Source organism: Nannospalax galili, unplaced genomic scaffold (assembly GCF_000622305.1).
Source record: "Nannospalax galili isolate Female #2095 unplaced genomic scaffold, S.galili_v1.0 scaffold227, whole genome shotgun sequence".
NCBI classification, from domain to species: Eukaryota; Metazoa; Chordata; class Mammalia; order Rodentia; family Spalacidae; genus Nannospalax; species Nannospalax galili.
In genome coordinates, this window is record NW_008360303.1 from 9,633,064 (window position 1) to 9,651,806 (window position 18,743).

The 18,743-nt window shown below is 41.0% G+C and overlaps 1 protein-coding gene across 1 annotated transcript in view; it reads right to left on the reverse strand.

Annotated features, from left to right (window-relative positions):
• The window catches only part of CUNH1orf21 (chromosome unknown C1orf21 homolog), a 248,807-nt gene that overhangs the window by 143,592 nt on the left and 86,472 nt on the right, over positions 1-18,743 (reverse strand). The window contains exon 2 of the mRNA XM_008824284.3: positions 14,271-14,489. Within this exon, the coding sequence (XP_008822506.1) occupies positions 14,271-14,364 (94 nt within the window). The 5' untranslated portion in view covers positions 14,365-14,489. The remainder of the gene's footprint in view (positions 1-14,270; positions 14,490-18,743) is intronic.

Below are 18,743 nucleotides of genomic sequence, written 5' to 3' on the forward strand. Positions count from 1 at the left end.
GCAAACAAATGCAACTGGAGTGGTCGTCACTTATTACTGAGAAGTTGAATCTTTTTCTATTTATGTTTATTGAACTTCTGTACTTTTTTCCCTTCTTCAAATTGCCTGGTCACAAGTTTTGTCCATTTTTCAGTTAGCGTTTTATTTCCTTTTAGATTTTGAAGCCTTTTTTATATTAGTCACATTTACCATATTCATTTTGCAAATATTAGTCTTGGTTTGACAGTTGTCTTTTAACTGAGTTTACAGTGGTTTGTTTAGTTTATGGCATGGAGACGTTTTAGATTTTTATGCAGTCAAATTTATCAACTTGTTTTTATGAGATCAGATTTCATAGCATTATGAGGAAGAAATTCTGCAACCTAAGATTATAAAAACACTTGCTAGTATTTTTATAGGCAATGTTTGCTGGCTAGGGAGCACAGGGATTCTCTTGTCTCTGCCTCTCAACCCCTGAGATTACTTGTTGCATGCCACCATGCCTGGCTTTTTTTTTTTTTTTTTTTTTCCTTTTTTTTTTTTTTTAGTTTTTTTTTTTTTTTTACAGTTTCACGGCATGTTTAAAAACGGCTTTTTCCAATTCTACTCTTTTTCAGCTTTATTTATTCTTTGACAGTTTCACGCATGGATATGAAGAGTCTTATTCTCACTCCCCACTACCTTACTCCTCCTTCTCTCTCTGAAATCCTTCTTCTAAAGGTCCTCCCCTACTTTCATGTCTTTTGTGTGTATGTGTGTGGCCCTCAAGGTTTAATTAGGGATGCCTGTAAGAGCAGGGTGGGAGGTTATTTACCGGAGCATAGGCAACTTTTCAGTATTACACCACTGAAGAAGTGACTCCCTTTTCCCAGCCACCATTAACCCCAGTAGTCCCTCAGGACGGGTTGGGGTCCATAAGCTCCTCCCACTTTCATGGTGTATTATTGATGGACACAATCTTGTGCATGTCCTATGTGAGTAATCACAGCTGTGTGGGTTCATGAGTGCCATGGCTAGGCTATATCCAGAAGATATGTTTACGCAACAAACCTCTTCATCCTCTGGCTTTTCCATTCTTTCTATCCATTCTTCCATAATGTCCTCTGAGCCTTGGAGGGGGTGATAGACACCTGACTTTTTATGTGAGTCCTAGGGACCAAACTTGGCTCCTCATTTTTGTGAGCTTATCTCTCTAGCTCCTGACTTCATTCCTTACATTTATATTTTTAGAGTCATCTGAAGAACCAGCAACATGGCCGATGCTAAAGGTACCTGCTGAAAATCTTGACAACTTAAGTTTGATCTTCAGGATCTACATGGTGGAAGGAGAAAATTGACTCTTGAAAGTTATCTCTGACCTCCACATGGTAGTACACATGCACCACACACTAAAGTTAAAATGTAATAGATTCATCTGAACATTCTTAATAGGGAGATAAATTGATTAATTCAATTTTAGTACTATGAAAAATGATATGTTTAAGGAAAAAAAATGTGAGCTAGAATCATACCAGTTTGTGTATGGTTTTATTTCAGTTAGTTCTAGATGCAGTTCTCCAACTAGTCATGGGGCATCCTGAGTGTCTGTTTCTTCTTGGTGCTTTTTCTATGGTGCTTCACAAAGAAATGTCCTTGCTTTACAAACATCCTCACACTACATGTACACAAGAGAAGAAAATTACAAGCTATAATATACACATCCCAATTTGTGCCTGATAATATAGCTAAGGATATGAAAGTTCTCTGAAGGCTCTTGAGTTGAAGGCTTGGTTCCCAGTGCACTGCTCAGAGGTGGGGCATTTGGGAAGTGGTTGGGTCTGGAGGGTTGTGACCTAGGCAGTGCCCTCATTGTTCAATGGCACTACTGGACGATGGTAGGAACTAGGAGGTGGGGCCTAGATGACTAGACCACTGGGTGTGTTTGTTGGAGGTATACCTTATCCCTAGCCCCTTCCTCACTTCCTCTGTTTCCTGACAACCATGAAGTGAGCAGCCTCCTCTGTCACATGGTTCCACTGCTATAATATTTGTCCCATCTCAGACCCAAAGAAGTGGAGCCAGCCAACTCCTGACAGAAACTTCTAAAACTGTGACCCAAATAAGTCCCCACTCCCTTAAGTTGTCTGTTACTTTGTCACAACAATAAACACTGACTAACACAATAAATAAAGCAGATGCTTGTTAACCTTTATGGTGGAAATCTTTTGTTATTTATTTATTTATTTATTTATTTATTTATTTTGGACAGGGTCTCCCTAGTCCCAGCCTACTTGGAAGTCACTCTGTGGACTAGGCTGGCCTCTATCTCACAGAAATCTTCCTGCCTCTGCCTCTGCCTCTGAGGGCTGAGATTAAAGGCATGCACCACCACACCTGGCATATGGTAGAAATTTTTTTAAACCAGACTTTCATTGAAATATGTCATTTTTTTTTATATTCTGTTCACCATTTCTAAGTCATGGCCTTTGTCTTTCTGATTTAAAGATACACACACTACACAGAACAGAAGTTTGGCTAAGTCAAGACAGAAAGAGAACAAATCATAATAACACAAATACTTTAAAAGTCTAAAATAAAAAGATAAGGATCATTAGGATAATGGATCAAATGTTAAAGTTTGGCGAATCACACATCTGTAAGAAACTGATAATGTATTACTCCCAATTTTGTTAGAGGACAAATCAACAATTTTCTGAAGTCACAGCTGCATAGAGAAGAGGCCTATGTGCCTTCAGCCTGCCAACGGGATGGCAGTGATTTACAGTTGGCATCCACTCAGTGCTTATCATGTGCTACCAAGCAGTGTTGTAAGGCTTAGCATACATTAATGCATCTAAGGCTCACAAAGGCTCTATGCAGGCAGGCAGGTACTAGTAATCCCCATTACAGAGGGAGAAACAAAGTCAATAAAAAGCTCTCTAGTTTGGCAAGACAATATGCTTGTGAGTTGCTCAGCCAGAGTTTAAAACCAGTTTGCTAGATTTAAGGGCCGTGCGGTTACCATGACTCTATATTTCAAGTCCACCGAAAATAACCCTAATTATCACAATAGAATCTCCAGACATCCTCATTTAGGAGCGGAGGCTGAGCTCAAGCAGGCAGTTAGCAATTACTTCCTAAAGGCTCCCGAGCAAAGTCTGGTTTAGATTTAATACCATTGACAGATACCTTATTCCTGAAGCTGGATTCCCCTCTGTCAAGCCACTCTTCTTGTACCCATAATCCCGTTTCTTTAGTTAAGTGACCTATGATGGTTCTTAGCTTCATTTTCCTCCTCTGTTAAATGGGAGTAATAGTGATAACTCTGAATGCAGCTGTAATGTATAACTGTATAAGTTATGTTAATTACTTATTAACATAGTTAAGTTGTAATGCAAAAGCTCACGACTCATGTTTTTTATGCCATATAATAATTCAATGGCAAAAGAAACAGCCACATTCAAGCCCTGGCTGTGTTGGTCTCTACAGAGAAACACTGGAGTTTAAATGAGGCTAAACTGCCAAGTGGACACTGCCAGGTGGAGACTGTCAGGCAGGTACCTCAGGAAGACCCGTTCTGTCACACTAGCCAGGATTCCAGGAAGAAGTCACTGTTTTGAATCCTTTGATGTCATTCAGGAGGAAACTCTGCGGTGAACTGCTGGGGTAAAGAGACCCTCCCACCTCCAGTCATGTGGGTGAGTCACGTTTTTAGAACTTCTCCCACACCAAGCAAGCCTTGCCTGCAGTTCCAGTCCTCTGCCCCTCTCATTGAAGGAAGCCAGAGGCATCTAGCACCTTCTCCACTGCCTTGGGGGAAGAGCCAAGTTCACTTTCACTTTTGTGGGAGGCTCCAAGCACCTACAGAAACACAAGACATGTGGAGGGGCAATAGGGCAATTGGAGGAGACTGAAGGGACCCTGGGGCCCTGCCAGCAACCCTACAATAGGTTCTCCCAAGTCTGCAGCTTCTTCCTCTTGGTCTCAAGCTGCCTGGCAACAGAGAACAGGCTCATGGTACTGTGGACAAATGAAGGAAATTAACATTTGGATTTTTTAAAAATATAGAACATGTAGAGTATTTCTTGCTCTTCTACCATGAAAAACTTTTCCAAGTGCAAAATACTCATGCTGCATTTTTCTGTGGTGTTTGACGAGGGAGGAGTAAAGAGGCTTTGACAGGCCACTCAGATAAGTCTACTCCATTCCAACTAGTGTTTGAGGGCTACTTATGCACCAGGCCCTGTGCATCTGCTCTCTTGTGTCAACTCAGCTGACCCTGAACACATCTCCATGTGATGGGCACCATGATTATCTCCATATGCCTGATGGCAAAACACACAAACATGCAGTGGTGGAGATGGAATCAAATCAATACACTGGGAGAGGTAACATTCACTCTGATAGGTGGTCTGTGCCACTCAGAGAAATTGCGATAAAGTATGCTATCTCCCCTCCAATGACTCTATAGATAAATTGCAATTCATATATAAAGCTTCACCCAGCTATTTCATGGAACTCCATAAGCTGATTGTAAACCTCTACATAAACAATTGATCAAGACTATCCAAGACTCCATGTGTAAGTGGAAATACTGACATTAGTAGTGGATAAAAATGATTCAGTAGCACTAAAGAGATCACTGAAAGACTGATGGTTTTAAGACTAAAGTGGTTGGGATCAGGAGAGATGCTGACTTTCATCAAGCAACACCTGGAGGGAAGGCAGAGGTGGGCAGAGAGACAACACCGAATTTAGTGGTAGAATGAGGAGGTGGAAGATATGTGAAGGGTTGTCATATTTAAAAACAAAGTAGTTCTGACCATGCTCCTCTGCCAAATATCTGTGAGCCAGAACTCCCCCCCCCCATAAACCCCCAATTATTATTTAGGAAGCTCTGTAAGAACAGAAACAGTGCTCTTTCTGCCCTGGTCTGCTGTAGCGAGAAGAGCTGCCGCCGTGACCGTGCCTCTGCAATGGATGGTCGCGCTGAACTGCTTGTTTGCGGATCAAGTAGAATAAACGGACAAACGGCATAGAGCCCAAAAATCTGAAAGGCGGAAACTCCTTCCGCTACAACTGGCTGATTCACCACCGTGAAACTCGGGTAGTGGAGTCCGGGGCCGCTGGCCGGGGGTCATGGTGATCATGAAGCAGAGATCCGCCAGCGAAAGCCAGCCACCTCCACTGTGAGGACCACCATCAACAAGAAAGCAGGGGCCACCATCAGTCGCATGAGGCGTATGATTCACAAGAACAAGTACTGCCCTGATCTGTGCATGTCAGCCATTTGCAGAGCCAGCGCCACACTGCTCAGCCAAGTGCTCCAAGCCTCAGAAGCAATAGTCCACCGACTTTCTCAACCAAAACCCAAACCAAAGCAACACAGCAACATCTGAATGATTCACATGATTCGCACTTAGGTGTAGCAGTGAACACTATGGGACTAGAGTCTCAGATCTGCATATTACTGGCTGTGTGGCCTTGGACAAGTTATCTCTAGGCCTTGGTTTCCTCATTTTAAAAATGGCAAAGGAAACGGGCATGGTGGTGCAGGCCTTTAATCCCAGAGTTTGGGAGGTGGAGGCAGGCGGATCTCTTAGTTCAAGACCAACCTGGTCTACACAGCGAGTTCCAGGCCAGTTGGGGCTACAGGGAGACACTGTATCAAAAAGAACCCCCCCCCCCAAAATGGCAAAGGTTTTAAAGGCAGGTGTTGGGGGTGGGGATGGAGATATCACTCAGTAGTAGAGCCTGGCACACTTGAGGCCCTGGCTTCCTTGCAGACTCTTTTGAGGATTAAGTAAGACAGTAGGTCTGTCATGTACTTAAAATGTTATCCACACAGTGGAACATTCAATTGTCATCAGCTAATTGGTGTAGAGCAGGCCAGTTTTTAGAAAGTACTCAGTAAATTCAGTGTCTTCAAAGTCCCCAGATACAGCTTCCCCTAAGGCAGAACAGTTTTGACTTTCAAGGCTTTGGCTGCTGGGGAAACTCTCCACAGAATAGGTAAGCACTTTTATTACAAAAGCATGAAGTTAAAACTCTTGGCCAGGGTGAACAGATTTCTACACTTTGTGGGCTTCTAGTCACAAAGACCTTTCTGAGTCTCGGTTTAAAACATCATGGTATCTCTCAAGCTTATACCGTGACATGTTCCTCAAATCATGAATAAAAGCTTTAAAAATTTTTATTAGTATATATTAACTATACAAGATAACAGATTTATTGTAATGTACTTGATCATATTTGCAACCTCTATCACCCTTTCTTATCCTCCCTTCTCCTCTTTTCCCCTTCTCCATATCTAATAGCTCCCTCTTTGCTTTTAAGTCTCTTTTCCCTAAATCTACATATGAGAGAAAACAAACAATACTTACCTTTGCTTCTTTTAACATGACCGCCTCATTTTTCTTCATAACTGAATAAAACCCCATTGCATATGTATACTACGTTTTCTTTATTCATTCATCCACCCACCTCATGGGCACCTTGGCTGATTCTATAGCTTGGGTATTATGGATATTGCCACAATAAAAATGGACATGTGAACATCTCTGTTCTTTTAGGTATTACATCCAGTGTGGTGTAGCTGGGTCATAGGGTAGTTCTATTTTTAGTTTTCTGAGAAACTGACTGTGCTTTCTGAGCAGATGGACTAATTTACATTACCGTCAACAGTGTATAACAGGCCCCTTTTCTCTACCTCCATCCTTGACAGTATTTGTTGCTATGTTCTCTTGTTGTTTTGTTTTTGCTGTTGTTTTCTGGACAACAGTCATTCTGACTGGTGTGAGATAAAATCACAATTTCATTTTGAGTTGCACTTTGTTGATGGCTAAAGTTGTTTAACATGTTCTCATATATTAGCCATTTGTGATTCTTTTCTAAGTTAATGTCTATTAATTACACAAAATAGTGGGTGTCATGCTGGGCATGGTGGTGCACACCTTTAATCATAGCCTTTGGAAGGCACAGGCAGGTGGATCTCTGTGAGATCGAGGCCAGCCTGGTCTACATAGTGAGTTCCAGGCAGGCTGTGACTAGAGATCCTGTCAAACAAACAAACAAACTAGCAAAAAAAAAAAAAAACAGTGGGTTTCATGATTTTTCATACACGTATAAAAGGTGATTTCATCCTATCTATCCCCTCATTACTTACACTTATCCTTTCTCTCCACGCCCAATGGTTGCCTTCCTATTCTGAGTTCCTCTTTCTACTTTCATGTCTTTCCCTTCCTTCCTTCCTTCCTTCCTTCCTTCCTTCCTTCCTTCCTTTCTTCCTTCTCTTTTCTTTTTCTCTTTTTTTTCCCTCCCTTCCATCTTGTTGTTTTTGAGACAGTCTCCCTGTAGCCCCAGCTGGCCTGGATCTCACTACATAGACTAGTCTGACCTCGATCTCACAAAGATCCATCAGCCTCTGCCTCTACCTCCTTAATGCTGGGATTAAAGGCCTATGCCACCACATCTGGCATCTTTTTCTAAGATTCCACATATAGAAAAAAAGTGCTATATTTGAAAAGTGTCTTTTCATTTAATTTTCCCACTTCTTGATTGATTTGTTCTTTTGATGCTTAATTTTTTTTTTTTCTGACTTCTTAGCTTCCACAACCATGATCTAGCTTTATCAAGGTTCCCTAAACACATTCTGCCCTTAGCATTCTTTTCCATCCCCCTTAAGATTCATTGAGAACAAAAAAGGCAGAAAGAAAACTTCATTCCTGACTCTGGGGGAAATACCCACCTCAGAAGCCAAGAGAAGTTTCTCTACCCAGCAGAAAAGTTAATTAGAGGTAGCTAAAGACAGCCAGGAGCTATCATAGAGAGAAACACATACACGTGAGACCTTTGCTTTTCCTCACAGTCAGGCCAGCTCCCAATCCCAGCCACTTTGTTCCTGAAGAAACCTTCTTTTCAAATACCCCTGGCTCAGAGTGCAACAGTGACCTCCACCTCCAGAGAGAAGGCTAGGCCTCAGCACAAACCTGACTCCTGTTCTCTTACGTTAAATAAGCAAATGCCACAAACCTGACTCCTGTTCTCTTAGGTTTAAAAGCAAATTCCCCAATGGAAATAGAAAAGGATGGAAATTCTACCACTACCACCACCACCACCACCACCACCACGTTAAGCTAGACTATGCAAAAGGCAGTAGAACGCAAGTTCCATCTAGACTTTCACTGTTTCTAGTGGCTACATCAAAGAAGCAGCAGGTAAAAATGAGTTTAGTATATACTTTACTTAACATGGGTTATCATTTTAACATGTGCTCAATAACATTATTAAGCTATTTTATATATTTTCATATTCATTTAGCATGAAATTTAAAAGAGCACTTTACGTGCTGAGCACATCTTAGGACTGGCCACACTGTCCACCCTCCACAGTCACCTGTGACTAACGGCTATTGTAATGCACAGACAGACATTATCCTCTCTGTCACTATCTTGCAAGCGAAGTGTCCTTAATGAATCTTCACTTTATACAATCAGAAATTTTGAGAGGAACACACAAAAACTATTACTTTGCCACTGCTTTTTAAAATTCTAAGTATGTAGGATATATTTTCTTATTTACTCTTTACCACGGCCCTATGAAATAAGGCCCCTGGTGTGTTTTAGGGAGGAAGGAGATTGGTATAAGCCCATCACACATGTGCACCTGCACACGAACACACACCTGTTTCATGTTCCCAATTTATGTATAGCCAAGAATCAGAACATAACTAACATGACAGAAGTATAAAGTCCAGGTAAAGGATAGCAGCCAGGTTCCTGAGTTCTCTCCTGCTGCTTACACCACCATCCCAAAGAATGCACTTCAATCATCTATGCTTCTCTATTTAAAGGGATGATATAAACATCAGGCCCTCCACGTCCTTAAAAGCAAACTCAGCAGCTATCAGAGAAACCTTGGTTATAATAGGAAGCTGGTATGGTCAGTGCTCAACTTGGCAGTCTCTCTGCATCCTTGCTCTCTTGCTCCTTGGGAACTCATGTCCTCTCAAGACCATGTAGCTCCTGACCACAGGTTGCTAACCAGCTCATAAACTTAGACATATCAACAAATGAATTAAACACAGGAGTTATTTTAAAAAATGGCTGGAAGGAAAGAAAAAGCTTCTGCAGACATTAGAAATGGCTTCACACAATAGTTTATATTTGGAAAACAAACAGGACTTAAAGAGATGAAGGTAGGAGAAAAGGTCCATGGTGTGATGGAGGGCTTGGAGCAGAGGTGTGTAATGAGGTCACAAGGGTTAGTTATAGCTGGTAGAAAGGAAGGGGAAGGAAACAAAGCTGCAAAGGTGGGCATGAGCCATCTTCAGGTGTGCTGAGTGATGACTAAGGACTTGGGGCTTTATTGGTACAGAACTAGACATAACAGAAAATTCTGAAATAGAAGAATTAGCATCAAACAGAAGCACACTTTGGAAAAACCAATCTGACAGTGGTATAAAAGCAGTTTTTTTAAAAAATGTGTGTTTCTCTCTATGATAGCTCCTGGCTGTCTTTAGCTACCTCTAATTAACTTTTCTGCTGGGTAGAGAAACTTCTCTTGGCTTCTGAGGTAGTTATTTCCTCCAGAGTCAGGAATGCTTCAACATTTAAAGTGGAAGGAAACATACTGGTAAAGTTCCTCACCCATGACCTTCTAAATTATCTGAAATGCAGAAGTCAAGATGGCCATTTGTCACTTAATCCTCCGTGGCAGAAAACTCTACAGAAATCCTGTCACACACATTTAGAGCAATAAGTCTCCTAAATAATCCAAACATTGTGGAGACCAAGCTGCTTCATAAAAACAAAAGCTCCCATTTGTATACAGATGGAATATAATGCTCTTTAGGAAAAGAATCCAATGTGCATGTCCTCAACGCAGACAGACACTTCAGAGCCATCCCAAATACACCACCCTTCACAGATTCTGTTACATCTTCAACAATATGCTGTAATAACATTTTTCAAAATATTTTTCAAACATTTGGCCTTTAAGAAGTGAATGAGGCCATTTTATTCCATGAAAAATATGCTCATGTTGGACTATAACCTCTTCAGGGAGTTGTAATTGCCTCTCCCAATAGAAATCATACCAGGTCTCCAAGATGGTCTCCACAACTTCTCCCTTCCTCCCTCTGAGCACATCTAGAGATGGAGTATCTCTGTGTTTCTTGGCTGATCTTATAATTTGTTTTGATCGAAAGAATGAAGCAAAATTGACATCCTGGACTCTCCAGCCCATGTATTAAGGTACTTGGAGGCTTCCCTTTCCTCGTGTATATGAGAACCACCATTTGAAAAATTTGGCAACTAGATATGAAGAGAGGTCTGTGGCAGAGGTCTGATACCATCCTGGATGGTCAGCCATCCTAGCCCAGCTAAGATTCTAGCTAAATGAAGCTGTGTGATTGAACTCAGGAGAAAGCAGCAGACAGACCCAGGCATCAGGCAGAATGGTGAGACCTAACAAATCAGTACCTTCTCAAGCCACTAATTCGGAGGTCATCTGCTGTACAATCACAGAACACTGAAACAATGGGTGACAGAAGAGATCAAATGGTTATTAGCGAACCAGAATTTATCCTGTAGCATCTGTGATCATCCTGGGGTTTTATGGACTTCCTGCAAACTAACTGAAATAGGAAGGCACAGGCAGGACCCTTATCTTGTCATAATTAAACTATAGCACTTGGTAATATCTAGGGTTCTGACACTTATTTTGATACTGGATTCTGGCAACTTTACTGCCAGACCCTGGTAGAGCTAGAAAAGTACTTCCTATGACTGGTAAAGCTTTGGTCATCCTTATATTCCTGCTTTACTTAATGTCATGCCACAAAATTGCAAATACTTTTGTCAGAAAAACTAAAAAGATAATGAATACTGGAGTACATAAAACTTCATTGAGTACTGGGAAGATAAAACGTAGCAAAGCCCTTCATTGCGCTTTATATAGGTGCAAGCTACATGGATGCATAGAGACAGCAAGGACTAATTAGCCCCAAATTCTTGCTACTTCCTGCATTTACACCCTTGCCATGTGTGAACTGTGGTCATAGCACAGTTTTCTTCTTCTTGACTTTGGGCCTATGTCACCAGCTTTGGCTGGTAAAATGTCTATGTGATCACTCTATATCTGTCCTTAAGAGGCATCCTACCTGTGGTCTGGACTCTTGCCCTTCTCTGAAAGGAGAATTTGCCCTCATGGTGTCTAGGACCAGGAAGATGAGGGATACGTGGAGCAGCACCATCCCACAACCCAGCAACTTAAGATCACAAAGAAATGCTGACTGTTGAACACCACTGAGAATGAAAGGGAGTCTAATACCCTGCAACAGTTGCTTAGCACAAGGCTCTTTTATCAGATGCTAACATCTACAAAATACACATGGTACATTAGGACAACAGTCTTCCTGGATATCCAAGTTGTAACTAAATCAGAACATGGATGATTGGGTGGTATCATTGCTAAACAGAACATAAGTACAGAATATAAATTAATACTCAGTGGTGAATTTTATCAAATCTTGCCCTGTCGTCTTTCTAAAGATTCTAATTTGGTAGTTAAAGTTCTCTATAACTAAATCCTTAGTTTTTTTTTCCATTTATATTTTCTGTTCCATTCAAATTGGATTATTTATAATTCTTGAATATGCCTCACATTACAAAATTTTAGCCTTTCCCATCTTTTCTGAACTGTATTCTTTATCCAACAGGTTTAGAGTCTTCCAGTTCTTGGCAGATTCAGATGCCACCTCTGTAAGGCATCAAAGCCACTTCTGCCTTTAAAACTGAACAGTCCATTCCCGAGTCTTACTAAGCTAAATATCTTCTGGTATTTGGCTTATTCTGCTTGAAAAAGTCCAAGATTGCAAGCTCCGTGGAGCATTTGCCTCTGTGATCCCCATGGCACTTAGCAGAAGGCCTTAATCACTACACAGCACTGTGGAATGAGTGACCAATGAGAGGCAGCTGGACATCTGGAAACAGCATGGGATGCAGAGGTGGACCTGGCCTGAGAGATGTGGATGCAGTGACTGGGTAGCTGGGCAGCTTTCAACCTGCCAGTCTCTTTATGATTCAGCATCTACATATGCAAAATTGAGACAGCATACTCTTCACAAGATTGTTGTGAAAATTCAACATGAAAATGAATGCAAATGCCTCTGGTATTGACATATGGTAGCTCTATTATAAAAATGGTAATGACAGAACATCACACAGAGGCTAGTTTAAACAAGTCCTTGATGGTAGACCATTTTCTCTTAGCAGTTAAGTATTTGAGGGTCATAATAATGACTCCAGTCCCAATGAACTGTTTTCCTGGAAGCTGTGGTTTCAGTGAGCTGGAGTCTAGCTTTTATTGAGATGCTCAAATATCCAATGTTTTCCCCTACATTTCTAAATCCTATAAGTAGTCACTACAAATGGTAAATTTGTTATCAAAACAAACACATCTCCTTAAAACTTCTCATTCACACTACTGCATTTTTCTTTTTCAATATTTTCTTTGTACATTTTATGCATCTTAATCATATTTAGACTCCCTTCTCCTATCTGCATGACACCCCCCACCAGATTTCATGCATTTTGCAATATATATTATGGCTTATCTAGTCAAGTTTGTGTCCCTAGATGTCCCTGAGTGTGAATTCATCCACTGGAGCCTGGTCAGCCTATCTAACTTCACTCCCTTAAAGAAGACCAACTCTCCCTCACCCAGCTGTGATCAGCTACCAAAAGTTCCTCAACTAAGGTTGAGGCTGCTTACCCATTTCCCCAGTTCTATGCTGGGTCTTTATCTGGTTTGAATTTGCATGGGTCTTGTGCAAGCTGTCACCATTGCTGTAGGAGCAAGTTCCCAGCCACCTGAACACATTAGTGCATTTTAACACAGCAGGAACAGTCTCAGTCCTAGAATAATCATTACATTGGACCAAAAGCTAAGACTGAGGAGATGGCTCAGTCAGTAAAGTGCTTGCCTCCTGAGCACAAAGACCTGCATTTGTTCCTCCAAACCTCCAAAAGTCAGACATGGTGGCATATGTTTGTAATACCGGTGCTGGGGAAGCAGAGGCAGGCAGGATCCCTGGGCTTGCTGGCCAGCCAGTGAGACACTGTTTCAAAAAAAAAAAAAGCAAGGTGGACAGTACTTGAGGACCATACAAGGTTGTCCTCTGGCCTCTACTTACATATGCACACATGCCCCTGTTTGCATGCACTTGTGCGCACACACACGCGTGCACACACACACACAGAGACAGGGAGAGAGAGAGAGAGAGAGAGAGAGAGAGAGAGAGAGAGAGAGAGAGAGAGAAACAGACATTGCATAATAGAATTGACAATGACTGCAATTTGATGTAAAACAGTTCCCAGTGAAGCTTCTCATCCAGTAAGAGAAAAAGCATTTTTATAAATAAAAGGGCTGTGTAAATGTCAATTAGTAGATATTATTGTTAAAGTCATTCAGCAAAAAACTGTTTCAGCTCCCCTATATTAATTAACTGGAATTATATACAGATACTCACACAAATAGATACTTCAAGGGACAAATTCAAGATCAAGAAACTAAGAAACCTACATGTGGTCAGGCAGATAATACCAAAGAGTGACCTGGGCTTGTCATCCTTGGGGAAGGGCCAGTGGTTCACTGGAGGCCACAGGCTGACTGAAGGGGTAATCCCCACCCAACTCAGCTAATCCCCCAAGAAATGATGACCAAGTGTTGCCAGAGCTACTGAAGAAATTTGGGTTTTTATGTGAAACATCTTGAATTTTAAGGGTGCCTTGTCTTTTATTTAAATTCTTTGGAGGTAGGGGAGCGGTAAAGGAAGTATATTTGCAGACCACGTGTGCCAATGAACCTGTAATTCATATGATCTTTGCACTAGACACACAAAAATTACTCTTTACCGTTATTTGTATTTTTAGTATGACAATGTGTAATTCACTGTATTCACCCTAAAATACACCTCACTCTCAGTTTTAAATCTTCATTCCATTTTTAACCTGTGTTTTCAGTTGTCCCCACCAAGACACACACACCATTGTCTATGTACCTACTTAAACCCTTTTGGTTCTGTAAAGACTGAATTGAATGCTGACTCGGCATAAAACCTCCATGATCCTCCCCAAGCCATCCCAGATACAAATCACAACATAATCTGTCAGTGTGAAAGGTCTGCAGTGACCACCCCCCCATTCTTTTATTCCAATAGCATAAGGCACAGTTCACTAAAGTTGCTCACTGTCACCAAAATGAAAGGCCTGGAACCAACCAACAGGTGAAGAAAGTTTGCCTGCACTCACCACCAAACACATCTCCATTCTGGTAGTTCTTCCCTTTCTGGGCTTCCTCTTCATTTTGAACAGTGGCAACATGCTTGGCGGAGGCACAGCCCATAGTCTCATTCGGTCAGCTTCAGCCGGGCTGAACTGCAAATCATCTCTACAGACACGGGCACATTTTTCTCTCTTTAAACACAAAGAAAATCCACCTTGCTGCTGAGTTGGTCACAAGGTGCACACCTGCAGGAAGAGAAAGCCAGATCAGAATGGGAGACTCCAGCAAAACTGGTGCATGGGATTGCTTCCCGGGGGTGACCGGAGGGACACTAGGATTCATGACCACCCACTGCCTAGCTCCCCACACTCAGTGCTAAAGAATGAGGTGCAGGATGGCCCATCCTCTCTTGATCTCCACTCAGAAGTCAACATCAGAAGGCATGCCCCCATGTAATACTTTCTGGGGAAAGGGATTTTTTTTTAAGAGATGCAAAAATCACGTATTTATTTACTTAAGCAAATATTTGAGTACTGCTGTCTGTCACAGAAACATGCAAGGCACTCACAGGTTTGCTAATTTCTAGAATCTCCAAACTTTCAGAGTAAGCAAAGCACATTAGTAAAACCCACCCAGCTCCTATTTCCCATCCTCTCACCCCTCCACACACCAGCTCTTCCAAGCCCTTCATGTTTTTTTGTTTTCTGTTTTTCCAGGGGACCACCTTTTTCCTCAGGCAGAAACATGGGCTAGCTTATGCATTTCAAGGTGAGTGATAATAATTTTTATGTTATCTTAGGTGGCACCGTTTTGGAAGGCAGAGGAAGGAGACTGAGGAAGGTACTAAACTTACTTTTGTTCACTTTCTGCTTATCTAGCTGAATGTTTTAAAGTTTGAAGAGAAAAATGTGGGAAGATGAGGAAAAACATACAAAGCAGTTGTCTACCTGGCAGGGCTTTGTGCTCTGACTGGTCTCTCACAAAGACATAGGGAGTATTTTTGAATAAACCACACAGGAGCTAACCTGCACTCTGACCATATTAAATTTCCTTTACCTGCCTCACCCCAGTGGGCTCCCCAGATTCCTAGGGTTTACTGTACTCCATCTAGTCATTCCAGTCCTGCCTATGAGGTGCTACAATCTTGGAGATGTTTCCCTTGAAACGTCTCTCCTATCAGTTCCTTCATCTCCCTCATTCCAAATAGCCCTTACCTCTTTGAACTCTGGCAGAGTCAAGGAAGCATCCATCCTCTTTCAACCTGCACCAACACCCACATCCCACTGTTCTAGTGATGAACAATTGAGCCTGTTAAGTCTCACAGATGGTGTTACCAAAATGGAGCTGCAAGCTTTCTCTTTCAACAAGACTGCTGACCTTAACCCTTCTTCCTAGAGTGCTGAGGGCATCCATGGAAGTAGAAATCTAATAATTTAAGCCATAAAATCTCAGCAAATAGCATTTGTCTAATTAACCTAATACATGAGATTAGATACAAAGGTAATGATCTAAATTAAACCATACAACTATTAAATACAATAAATACTATGATTGTAATCTATGTCATGTTATAATACTTCAGACACTCTTGAGCGCTGATCATAAAAGGGAAGTATTATATTGGTTGAAGAAATATTACAAACCAAGCATCTTTTGTTTCCTAGTTAGTGCTTACACCTTTTTACACCCTAAGGAATCTCATGTTAACACATTTTCATCTTTTTGAAGCTATATGTAATCTAGGTCTATGAATGTTCACATACACACACACACAAGCTATTCTATTACTTAATAGTAATGTCTTTGAAACTACCACCTTTATATTTGATTGATATCAGTACGTAGACTCGGGAGCCTGATGGGGGAGAGCTGCTGACATTAAAAAGAACACACATAATGAGGGCTGTGCTAGAAGTTTCACAGGAACCTATGTCAATGCAGAACTCAAAAGAGCAGAGGTTTCGACGGACAGAGGAAGTGATATTTTTGGAAAGTATTGAAGGTTTGGTAGAAATTGGTCAGTTTGAAAAGATAGCAAAAGCATGCAGGTAAGGGGACTGGGCAAGTTAATGGCACATTTGGGGGGTACACTTGTTTCAGAAGGGTCAGGTGGAGGGGGAGGAAGAGGTCAGGCCTCCTGGTGGTTTGTAAAGGATGTGGAGAAGGCCTAGCTTGCTACTTTGGCCCAACTTAATAAAGCTAGTGTCATAGAATATAGGTGGTCCTTTTGACCCAAATTTATGCATATTGTGAGAAATACTCAATTAGTAACATAAATATTCATTGTGTCGACCTATTCTGGCTTCTGAAGACACATCACTGAGAGAAGGGACTGGTCTCTAAAGTTAGAAGAGAGAGGGGGCAAAAAAAATCCTAAGAGCTGGCTGTGGCTCTGTGTTCATGCTGTTTCTCTGGCTGCCGGCAGTGCTGTGGTCTCATAATTTCTGGTCAGCACTTTTTCAGGGCAACATCCCCTCCCCCACCTCAGCATCACAGCAGAAGGTCACAGGGCTGGGTTCCTGGAGAGAAGCCCCTTACTTTCCTAAGAGAAAGCCTAAGTAAACCACCTCCCACAGGCCCTGGAGAGACAAACCACACAGACAGGAGCCTCACCCAGCCTGCTTCCTCACCTGTTGCCACCTCTCAGAATCAATAAAGTGAAAACTGGAGAAGGAAAACATTAACAAAACCATCAAGGGGTTGTGGCAAATTACCTCCATCTCTGTGGGAGTCCTCTCAAGTTCCCTTTTTCATGCTAATTTAGCATTTGGAATTTCATGCCTGTTGTGTGGTTTCTTATCCCTTCCAAAGACTGAAGACCCCCATCCCTGTCTTTGGTGGATATAACCCAGGACCTCCAATGAATGCCTAAAACTACGGATGGTGAATGAATGCCTAAAACCGCAAATGGTACCAACGCTGCATATACTATGTTTTTCCTTATATGCATATTTATGACAAAATTTAATCTTCAAATTGGATATCATATGAAAGTAGTAGTAACTACTAATGAAAAAGAATAATTATACTGCACTGAAGCTTGGTGAATGTTCCTTTTTGAAAGTGCGAAGGTGAAGTCATGTTTTCATTGACTTCAAGTCACTGAAACCAGGGAAGGTAAAACCTCAGGTGAGGAGAGACTACTGCAAATGTAAGAATCTAAGACAGGAATTACTGTGCTGACCTGCAGAAGCATTTCACAATGTTTTTGATTCTTAAAAGTATAACTGTATTGATTCAACAGCAAACCTAGAAATTTTATAGCCACTTTTGAAGGAGCTGTATCTTTGCTCTGGAAACTTATTGGGCATGTTAAAGCTGTAATGAGATGCTTCTTCTAAAAAAAAAATTAAAAATAATATTAAAAAATCCCGAGCACATGCCTTTAATCCCAGCACTCGGGAGGCAGAAGCAGGCGGATCCTCTGTGCGTTCGAGGCCAGCCTGGTTTACAGAGTGAGTTCCAGGCCGGGGGGGGTAAAGGGGGACCCTGTCCAAAAAAAAAAAAAAAGAAAATGTAGGAAACAGCATATCTTGAAATGAAGATCTTCTTTAAAGGGTAAAAACTCATTCAATTTTTTATATCTTACAGGGTTTATACTGAGTTCAATATTGTATAACTGTATTAATTCAACTGTGAACCTAAAAATTTACAGCCACTTTTGAAAGAGATGTATCCTTGCTCTGGAGTGTGTTACTGAATATGTTAAAGCTGTAATGAAATGCTTCTTCTAAACACGTGGTTATTAAAGTAAAAAATTTAAAAAAAAATTTTTTAAGTTGCGCTTACAAAAAATGTGCTTGGATTTAAAGAGTTAAAGTTACATTAAAATAAAACAAGCTACTGCAGGCTAACAAAGCTAAAACACTAAGAATAATTTTTAAAAGGATGTTTCTGCTAAATATTGAAGAATCAAGCAAGCGAGTTCATTAGACACAATTTGCATCCAATTCAAATGATTCCTTAGGAAGTTTCAGTTTAATCATAATTATATATGTACATATATAAAATATCATATGGCACACACACACACACATACACACACACACACACACACACAGAAGCTGGCCTCGAATTCCTTAAGTGATCTTACTGTTTTAGCCTCCCAAGGAGCTGGGACTGCCAGCACACACCACTCGTCCAGTTAATTATGTTTTAAAAAGCACTGTCACTCAATAAGAGCTCTCTCCCTATCATAAGTCAGTGTAGAGTTTATTTTTGAAACATATACATTAAATGCCTTATAGCAGTAACTTAATTTTAAAAGTGACATTTTTCAACTTTTACAGCTTTATCAGTAATATATATTCATAAAATTACCATTTTGGTGGTGCTAGAGTCATTGGAGGGGCAGATCTCAAATTCTTAAAATTAATCATGGATCACTGGGGAAGAGGTTTTTTACTACATCACAAACACTTGCCCAATTAGTCAATCATTTCATGAACAGATATTAACTGAAAACTTCTAAGTGATAGACTATGTTGTTGGATAGGTAC